The sequence below is a fragment of the Pongo pygmaeus genome, chromosome 11 (genome assembly GCF_028885625.2).
Source record: "Pongo pygmaeus isolate AG05252 chromosome 11, NHGRI_mPonPyg2-v2.0_pri, whole genome shotgun sequence".
NCBI classification, from domain to species: Eukaryota; Metazoa; Chordata; class Mammalia; order Primates; family Hominidae; genus Pongo; species Pongo pygmaeus.
In genome coordinates, this window is record NC_072384.2 from 142,964,079 (window position 1) to 142,974,738 (window position 10,660).

Sequence of the window (10,660 nt, forward strand, 5' to 3'; positions counted from 1 at the left end):
GGGTGATGATGGACACTGAGGACGTGTCACCCCCAACACCTGGGTGACTGTGGACCCGTTGGTAGTTGAGAGTGTTGGAGGCCATACTTTAGAAATTGGTTTAGAAAATATGTCCTGTTCACATGAGATTACTTAAATGAGCTAAATTAGGCTGAATTTAAACCTTTTAATCCTTTAATGAGGCTATCTTATTGAAGAAATAAAATGTGCATGATTTGTGATGAATTTTTCACAACAAAACAACAAAGTGTTGACAGATGTAATGATGTGACGTGGGTTTTCTCCACAATCATTGGGGTGGGGTGATGAGGTGGGTGTATCTACAGCCAAAAGCTGGCCATGGACGATGGCTGTTGAGGTTGGGCGATGGGCACGTGGGGGTTCATTAGTACTATCATCTCCACTTTTGCATAGATTTGGCCTTGTTCATAATGAAAAGGTTAAAAATGAAAAACAACAAACCAAGATAAGAAAGAAAGGAAACCAGCAATTCATTGACCTTAATGTTTAGGCTTCTGATCACTTGTATCATAGTTCATCACCGTACACGCACGTCTCTAACTCGCAAGGACGCGATGGAACCTACGTTCGTCCTACGCTTCAAACGCTTCAAGCAAGAACAAACGCACATCTTATGGAGGAAATCACATGCAACTCACCATTCGTCCCGGTCGGCGTCACAGTTGCAGCCGTACTGAGGATCGAGACAGTCCCTCGCTAACCCACAGGCACACTGGTGGGCACCGGGAACAGATCCTCCCCAGTAAGTGTGGGTCTCGTTGGCTCTTCCAGCCCACCAGCTCAGCACGGTTCCATCTGAAAGACAAATCGGAGAAAGGTGACACCTGCCTGGCCCCACTGCCCACCATCCCCAGGGACCCCTCATCTCCCAGCTCATTAAGAAACCCACAGAGCAAAGAGAAACTCTGCTTTAAAATGGTTTTATTCTTAACACCGTAACAGAATATTGCTTCTTTAGGAATTCTAACTGATCTATTTGATTACATTGTATTTCTTAACTCATCACTGGACCATGTATTTTGTTAGAAAATGATACCTAACATCCTTTCGTCACAGTAGTACATAATTTGGAACAGCAAAGTTGTGAAATTTCTTCAGGAACCACATGAAGAAGTGAGTTGCCATCAAAATAAACAAATGAACAAGCAATCAAAAAGTGATTTGGAAGCTAAAGTTAACGTCTGTTTGAGATCCTGAAAGGCCTGTTGCATTAGAAACAGAACGAAGGCAGCACATTCCTCCGAGCCCTCAGTCGGCCCCCTGGGTTATTACTGAGCAGCCCTGGCTGCAAGTCTGACCCCAGCATCCTGTGACTCCCAGGTGGGGTGCACCCTGCTGTGGCCTGGGGGTTGTTTGGGGCTGAGTCGCACTTCCTATTCTGTTCTGAGAAGGTGCCTGTTCACCTGCAGAGCTGCAAACGGGAGGGGCAAACCCTCCACCTGCCTGACACAAATACCCTGTTGGGAAACCAGCGACCCCAGTGCCCTGTCAGGAATAAACAGGAGCCTCTGCATCCTGCCTGAGATCCCACGTCGGAGCTGGACTTCTCCAGAACGCTGCAGAATGAGAGGGATCCTGGATCCCACGTCGGACCTGGACTTCTCCAGAATGCTGCAGAACAACAGACCTGGGCAAGGAATGCCCGCAGCACTTAGGAGAAGATGGCCGAGAAGGGAGAGGTGGAGTCCAGCATACCCCGACCCAGGAAGAAGGACCCCACCCCAGAGAGCCAGGCAGGAGGCAGCTGCTCCCGAGGCTCTTGGCCATTTCCTGTGAGTGACACCAAGGGTCCCACGAGGACCCAGAGCACGTCCCAGCCCCGTGGTGCCTCATGACCCCTGGTGGAGTCAGAACCCAGCAAAGCAGTCCTTGGCTCAAAAGCAGTCGCCTCCCTGGCCAGCGACTCCCAGAGGTGCTGGGATGAGTGCTGTGAGCACCACCCATGAAGATGAATTTTTCCAAATAGGCTGAAAACTCACCACTGGGAGGCAGGAGGCGTTTAAAATATTTAATAGATATTTTTGATAATAACACTTTAAAGTTTTAATTACTTCACCATTATGCTTTCAAAAATCAGAGGGAGGACATTATTGTATTCCAACTTATAATTGTATTTTTACTATCTAAATTTCTCATTTAACAACACTAATTATCAAATGGTTATAATGATATCAAGTGCTTTCAGTTGCATTTGTGAGTTTTTAAGCATTCCAGAGATTTTGGGAAGGTAGAAGAAATAATTAATAAAATAAGAGAGCAGAAAAGAAAATAAGAGAAATAGGAACCATTCTACTGAACCAGGAAACGCACCCCACCGGCTCCTGACCCAGTCCCGGCCGGGATTTCCCTCCCAACCTCAGGGCCTGAACCTCACATCCAAGGCCTTCCCTGCAGGGCTGGCCCCAGCCTGTCAATGTGCATTTCTGTATTCTTCGCACTCCTCCCAGACCCATCACAGGGACCTGCTGGCGCCCCCACTGCCTCCTTCGCCTTGTGACCTGAACATCTCGACCTGCAGCCCCACCTGGACCTCACTTCCCAAGTCCCCTTTCTTCCCGCCCTGTCTCCATTGGGATCATCATGTGGGCACCCTGGATGCTCGGACCCCAGGGACCTCCCTTGGATGCTTTTCTGGTCCTCCAGCTGCATTGAGCTCCCCCAGGGTAGCCTTGGTGACAATTCCCTCAACCACGCGAGGCTGGGGACTGAGCCATATCCATCCAAACCCACGGGCACCAGGCACTGGCCTCCATCACATAAAGCCCCAGGTCCTTACCTGCCTATTCAAGGACCCCTGCCCAGGCCACTTCCAAGTCCCTGCTCCACCTCCTCATCTCTGCTCTTTCCTCCCAGTGGCTTTGCTGGACTCCCCATCCCAGACCTCCCCCACAGTTCTCCTCTTCTGGGGCTCCCCCGGGGCCTCCCCTTCACCTTCCAGAACCTGCTTCTGTGCCATTGCCCTTAAGAGCACCCCCAGATCTTCTTCTGGCAGGAACGCTCCCCGCTCTGGCTTCTCATATACCTGCCTGTCCTCCTGCACTCGGCCGGGTGCACTGTGGGGCTCACCTGCCTCCACGGTCACCTGTGCGATTTGCATTGAGCTCAGCCACACCAGGGAGCTGGGAGCTGAGCCAACTGCATGGGGACACCATGGAGGAGCCTGTGGGGCCACTCTGTCTCTAGGCTCCACACCTGCAGGGTCGGGGGTCCAGCCTCGGGCCACATATTCAGCCCAGAGGATCCTCCAGTGTACCAGGCAGCCCCCTGTGGATGCGACGGCACACTCCACCCAGCCAGGCCAAGGCTGTCCCCAGACACAGGACCTGCCCCAGAGTCCCCTGCGGCCCCAGCACGGGCTTTGGGGTGGACGCCTCACATGGTGTGTGCAGCACAAGGGCCGTTTGTGTGGAATCATGAACACTGAAACCCGAGTGCTGACCTCTCCTGTGCTCACCCCAAGTTCCCGTCCTGAGGGAAGGGCCAGGTCCCCTCCCCAGCTCAGAGGGACTGGGCACAGCCCTCAATCCCGCAGCTCACTGTGGCCAACGTGGGGCCTGGCCTCTGATATTCCCGACATGAATCCCAGGGTGGCTTGAGCCCCAGAATGTACGGGGGTCCGGGAGGAGGGCTGGCACTTGGGGAGGGGGGCAGGAGGGCCACATCCACAGCAAGCTGCCCCAGGCTTGGGAGACCCGGTCCCTTGGTGTGCACGAGGCCGAAAGCTGGCCCGACAGACGGACGGGGCTGAGTGGGCGGCCGCCTCCAGTCTCACTGGACACAACACACACCCGTGTGATGTTTATAGGCCATGCTTCTGCCAAGTGCCGGGGCCCTGTGGGGTGCTGCCCTCAATCCTGTAACTCCATCTTTTGCCAGAAAAGATGCTGAGTGAAAATGACATGGAGCGGCAGTGGCTTTAATTTGAAGCCAACTTCACTCCGCTCTAGTTTCTCTAATTTATGAAAGGAGAAATGATTTGCAAAATCCAAGGGTGAGTGATCATGGTTATAAGTCACGTGCAGCATGACACCCGCACATCCCAGGATGAGGAAAAGCATGATGGGCAGTGGGGCTGAGGCTCGGTGGGGTCAGCCCGGGGTCCCTGGACACTAGGTGGAGGGGTCTGTCTGCCCAGCAAGGCTCTAGAGCTTCCAAGATAAGGCAGTGCCCTGCGAAGGCAGAGCCCACAGAGACACATCTGTCCTTACAGAGGAAATAGGGAATTGTTTGGAAAACCCGGGGGGACCAGAAGCAGGGGACCTGCGGGGTCTCAGGACGATGAAGACCTGGGGCACGAGGAGTGGATGGGGGCCAAAGAAAGCACCGCAGTAACATACTCTAAAGGGAGAAAACAGGGGCATGAGGAGCGGATGGGGGCCAAAGAAAGCACCACAGTAACGTATTCTAAAGGGAGAAAACAGGGGCATGAGGAGGGGATGGGGGCCGAGGAAAGTCACCACCACCGTAAAATATTCTAAAGGGAGAAAATACAGCACCCATCAGGAACGTCTCTGCCCGCCATGGTGTTCTGGGGGCTACCCCTGGATGAAACTGTTCCCGCACCCCTGGGCTGCAACACCCACACCTCACAGGCTCAGGTCAGACAGGGCTGGGAGGGGCCGCCTACCTCGAGGGTCCTGCAGCCGAGACCTCCGACAGCGGAGCTCCAGCTCCTGTTGGCAGTGCCTGGCGCGGTCCATGCTGGCCAGCAGCTGCTCTGTGCTGACCGTGTACTGGAATGCTGCTCGGTGTGGGTTCTCCTGGCTCGCGCCCTTCACCCTGGTTAAGGCTGAGCCGTTGTGCTGCAGCACCATCCATGGAACATCTCCAGGGTGACAGCAGGAGAGAGAGAGAAGGAGTGTCACTAGTGGCACACTCAGACCCTGGGCGTCTGCTGGTCCTGAGACATCGGAGTCCAAGAATCAGATTAACAGGATTCTAGAACATTAAGTCCTGGGAAGGGGTGGCCTCTTGTTACGATTTGTGTTACTCAGTATCCGAGGGGATCCAGTCATGAACATTTGTGTTTCCAGGTATTTAGCCAGACAGAATGTTATAGGAGAAAAAGAGTAGAAGAAATGGTCATTAACATTTTGTAAAGATCTAAAATTATGCAAACCACGCCTTCCCTACTCCTAAAATGTGCTTCTCACTGCTGTACAAGAGCCCTGTGGGCACCCCTGGTACCTCTGCAGCCCTGATCCTCTGGGTGTTCCCTTCCTTCCTCACTAGGCACCGCTCAGGAGGCCACTATGGCTTGGAAGGGCGGGCTCCATGGCTTAGGCACTGAAAGGCAGGATGAGGCTGGTCCCTCCTGCGCCTCAGCCCTGGCCCAGCTTCCCCGGTGTTGAGAATGAAACTTGCCCTGCACGCTGAATGCTGTGCAGCAGGAGGCAGGCGGCCGCTCCAGCCCGACCCCGCGTGTGCAGTCCAGACGCCTGGCACCATCTGAGACTGGAGGTTAAGCAGTATGTTCTCATCAGGACTTGTCAAATTAGAGCCCATGACACCGTCATTGGACTTGGATTTGTTCCTGCCCCTCTGTTACCCTCTCCTTGCAGAAACCCTCCTGCATGTCCTGGCGGGTACAGCCGGGTCCAGGGGAGTGAGACACGCCACAGGCCGCTGCCAACTGCATTCCAGACCCCTCCACCCTACGGCCAGTGCCCCAGCCCTGGACCCTCTACCGGTCCCAGTGTGACTGACAGGCGAGGCCTCAGAGCCCAGGAGAGCGTCTTGGGTGAGGCCGGCAGCCACAGGGGTCCCTGGAGAACCACAGCCTGGAGTCTACAGAGAAACACCCACGGGCCATGAAGGCTGTGGCTGACGGAGGCACTGCCCACACAACCCAGCTAGCAAGTGGCCTGCCTGTCCTCCCTGCCTGGGACTCCCAGGCACACCTCCTTTCCCGTCCTCTCCTCTACATGAAGCCCCAGTGTTTCATCTGGCAGAAAGGTGTGGTCCCAGTGACTCCAAGAGGAGCTGGGTGCCATTTTGATCATGGGTTCCGTGTCTGTGGCTCGACGGCAGGGAGTAGTCACGGGGCCCACTCTGTCCTCAGTGACAGGGTTCCCTCGAGGCAGAAAACCACCCACTTCGGAGGTAAAAGTGTTCTTGGCCGAGTAGAGGCATGAGTTGCAAACAGGGTGAGGCTCTGCCTGCACGGCCCTGGACACAGTTCTTCTTTAGGGGATGGTCACTGGAGAAGCCAAATTCCAGCACAGCCAGGGGTGCTTTGCATTACCGGCTTACGTGTGGCTCCCAAAATTCACGTGTTGACATGTGAGCATGTGGAAATCTGAGGTTCTAACCCCATGACCTCAGAATGTGGCCTTATTAGGAGCAGGGTGGTTGCCGATGGAATTAGACGAGGCGACGCCATAGTGGAGCAGGGTCGGCCTGATCCAACCCGACTGTCCTTGTGAAAGGGGAGATTTGAACACAGACACACACACGAAGCAACACTGTGCAAAGATGCAGGCAGAGATGAGGGTGTGGGGGCCCCCAACAGCCATGAAACACCAAACACTGAGAGAAACCCTGAGAGCAAGGGAGAGGCCTGAACAGAGCTCCCCTCAGGTCCTTGCGCACCGACCCTCCGACGCCTTGGTCCTAGATGTCCAGCCCCCAGCGTGTGCGAGAATGGGCTCCCATTTCTGCAGCTGATCAGTCCCACTTGCTTTCTTCCAGATCCCTAGCTGGCTGCCATCCAAGAGTTGGACAAAATGGGGCTGGAGGGGCCTCTGGCATCGCCCGCCAAGTCACCCCATCTCAGTGCCAGCCTGACCAGGGGCCACGTGCCTGTTGCCGCCACCCCATCCTCAGGCTGCTCTGTGCCTGGGCCCAGCTTGCTCTCTCCCCAGGGTACATGCCCGACTTCCTGTAGACGCGGGGCTACAGGCAAAAGCTGTCAGACTTTATGGTGGGGGGGCACTGAGGGGAAGAAAATGAAAAAACTTCCTTAGGATTTTTTAACCTATTCGAATCATCATAAGAAATCTACCCATAAATAAATCTTTTAAGGGAAATTAAGTTCCTTACAGGCCATATTAGTCTGCTTGGGCAGCCCTAGCAAAGTAACAGACCAGGGGGCTTGGAACAGAAATCTCCCCTAGTTCTGCAGGCCACAGGTACAAACTCATGGTGCCAGCCGGGCCGCGCTCCCTCTGCAGACGCTGGTGAAGACCCTTCCTTGCCTCTTCCGGCTTCTGGGGTGCCGGAAACCCTTGGCTTTGTTTGACTAGCGGCCACATCAGTCCGGCTTCTGCCTGCCTTCACACAGTCATGTTCCCTCTGGGTGTGTTTGGGTCTCCAAACTTCTCTTTCCTCCTAAGGACACCGGTCACTGCGTCGGGGGCCCACCCTAATTCCGTACAACCTCATCTTCACTAATTAAGTCTGCAAAGACCCTTTATCCAAATAAAGTCCCATGCAAATTCCAGGTGGGCACGAATCTGGGGGGCGTCATTCAGCCTTGTGCGTGGGAGACACTGAGATCTGGGTGGACACCTGCACCTGCTTTACTTTTTGTTGTTTCTGTGATTCTGAACATTCACCCAAACTTAGCAGACTGGAGAATTTGCAGAGGTAAACCTCCCTCTGCCAAGTTCAGCAGGCGGACTGCCTGCTCTGTGGCAGGGCAGTGATGGAGGTACTTCAGGGTGGAGGCATCCCAGCTGGACCAGGGGACGCAGATCGGCATTGAGGGGAGGGGAGGCATAGTCCCCGGCCGGGACAGGACACGTGGACGTGGTGATCATTACAGAAACAGACTCCACAGTGCTTGGGATCCAGGGCTCTACTCAGGCTCACAGGAGCTCAAACGTGAAGGCGTCTCTGCTCAGGCTCAGCTAAAGTGCAAATATTCTTCCAACTGCACATCCACTCATCCAATCAGGTAAGTCAGGAAACGTTTTGTTTTGGAATTTGATAGGCTAAGTGTTACTATTAAATATTCCACAAAAAGAGCACATGCACAGAAATAATATAATTATGGATTTTTGCTTTTGAACTATCTGTTCAAGTTTTATAACCAAGACTTTTATTGAATAACTACTTACTGTCCCAAAGTTATCCTAATATACCTTCTAACAACGTCAATTTCTACTAGGTGAGCTGCGATTGTGAGTTCAAGCTGTCGCGCTTAAATCAAACATTTTAACTCACCTGTCATGTTACAAAACGCCTGGAACGGCTTCAGGGCCCCGCTGCCGTCTGGGTCGATGTTGTAGAATCCTGAGGCATGGCCGAGGTGCTTGTAGGCCTCACATGACGGCTCGTAGAGAGCTGGGGGGTCATCCAATCATTCGCCATATGAAATAAAATGTAACAGAGCTCTCAACATTTTAAATTAGGAGATGAGGGAGGCTCCAAGTCCTGCCTTATGGTAAATATCGACCCTCCAGGGGAAAATGTGAACATGTATTAAAATACAAAACTATTTTTAACATAATATGTGTGCTAATATACTTAACTGGAAAGAAGAGGAGTGTTGCAACCATTTTTATAGCACTTTTAAATCCCTAAAGGCAAATAAAATTACCCAGTCCAGTGGAAAGTTCTGTTCACTGTTACGTTATGTGACAAGGAAACAGGTTGTGAGCTGGGCTCAGGCGCGCTCACAGGTGGAAGCGGCGTCTTTACTGTCACAGGTGACGGGATTCCATTTGGCTGGGTCCCCCTCCTGCCGCCTCATTTCCGACAGCCGCCTCCCCGCCTCATCTCTGTGAGCGTCCTCCCCGCATCCCCTCCGAGAGCCGCCTCCTCACCTCGCCTCCGCGAGCGTCCTCCCAGCCTCCCCTCCAAGAGCCGCCTCCCCGCCTCAACTCCGGGAGCGTCCTCCCCGCCTCAATTCCCAGAGCAGCCTCCTCGCCTCGCCTCCAAGAGCGGCCTCCCCACCTTGCTTCCCAGGGCAGCCTCCTCGCCTCGCCTCCGAGAGCTGCCTCCCCGCCTCACCTCCGGGAGTGTCCTCCCCTCCTCACTTCCGAGTGCGGCCTTCCCGCTTCACCACCGAGAGCCGCCTTCCCGCCTCGCCTCCGAGAGCTGCCTCCCCGCCTCACTTCCGGGAGTGTCCTCCCCTCCTCACTTCCGAGTGCGGCCTTTCCCGCTTCACCACCGAGAGCCGCCTCCCCGCCTCGCCTCCGAGAGCCGCCTCCCCGCCTCACTTCCGGGAGTGTCCTCCCCTCCTCACTTCCGAGTGCTGCCTTTCCCGCTTCACCACTGAGAGCCGCCTCCCCGCCTCACTTCCCAGAGTGGCCTCCCCGCCTCGCCTCCGAGAGCCGCCTCCCCGCCTCACTTCCGGGAGTGTCCTCCCCTCCTCACTTCCGAGTGCGGCCTTTCCGCTTCACCACCGAGAGCCGCCTCCCCGCCTCACCTCCGAGAGCCGCCTCCTCGCGTCACTTCCCAGAGCGGCCTCTCCGCCTCAGCTCCGGGAGCTGCCTCCCCACCTTGCTTCCCAGGGCAGCCTCCTCGCCTCGCCTCCGAGAGCTGCCTCCCCGCCTCACTTCCGAGTGCGGCCTTCCCGCTTCACCACCGAGAGCCGCCTCCCCGCCTCACTTCCCAGAGCGGCCTCTCCGCCTCAGCTCCGGGAGCGTGGTCGCCGCCTCACTTCCCAGAACCGCCTCCCCGCCTCACCTCCAAGAGCGGCCTCCCCACCTTGCTTCCCAGGGCAGCCTCCTCGCCTCGCCTCCGAGAGCTGCCTCCCCGCCTCACTTCCGGGAGTGTCCTCCCCTCCTCACTTCCGAGCGCGGCCTCCCCGCTTCACCACCGAGAGCCGCCTTCTCACTTCGCCTCTGCGAGCGTCCTCTCCACCTCGCCTCCGAGAGCTGCCTCCCTGCCTTGTCTCCGGGAGAGGCCTCCCCGCCTGGCCTCCGAGAGCCACCTTCCCGCTTCAACTCCGAGAGCCGCCTCCCCACCTCACCTCCAAGTGTCGCCTCCCCGCCAGCCACTGGGCATTGGCTTCACCTTCACCTCTCCTTGGAAGAGCCACAGTGAAGTCGGTTCAGTGTGAGGTCGATTGTGGATCACAAGTTAAAACCACTCACTATCTTCTGGTGGTTTTCTCAGAGTGCTTGGAATCACAGTTGCTGATAACAGTTAAGAAAAGCGGATGCACCAAAGCATATTGATGGGGGCACCTGCTTTGTGGGGGATGCTACCGGGCATGATGGACGCAAAGAGAGGATGGTCCTTGTGCCAGCACCTCCGCCCTGGCCGGGCAGCGAGGGGAACTGGTCCCAGGAGCTCCCCGTGCAGGGCCCTCTGGTAGGTGTGCAGGGAGAGGGCAGGTGCAACAGGGCCCCTACCATCGCCTCCCCTCCCTCCCCTGCGCTGAAGCCGCTGTGTGGACCCGGGGAGGGAAGCCGCTTACAGCGATGGCACGTGGCGCCCGTGTACCCAGTGCTGCTGCAGTCACAGTGGAAGGCCGTCCAGGTCTGGGAGCAGGTGCCCTCGTGCTCACAGTAGTTGGGTAAACACCTGAAAGAAGGACAGAGACGGTCGGTGTCCATGGTTGGTGTTCAGACGTGGTCTCTGTGAAACATGGGTCCTGTGGCAGGGCGAGTCCAGCCACGGACACACAGTTCAAATGGCCAGGGATGTTGAGCCTGTCCTTAAGAACTTTGCTCCCAGCACTAAGCCC

At 55.7% G+C, this 10,660-nt stretch overlaps 1 protein-coding gene across 1 annotated transcript in view; it reads right to left on the bottom strand.

The window, feature by feature from the left end:
• Positions 1-10,660, bottom strand: part of LOC129031637 (contactin-associated protein-like 4) — a 207,029-nt gene that overhangs the window by 62,016 nt on the left and 134,353 nt on the right. Inside the window, 4 exon segments of the mRNA XM_054478145.2 lie at positions 660-816; positions 4,649-4,846; positions 8,188-8,307; positions 10,391-10,497. Coding sequence (XP_054334120.1) covers positions 660-816; positions 4,649-4,846; positions 8,188-8,307; positions 10,391-10,497 — 582 coding nt within the window.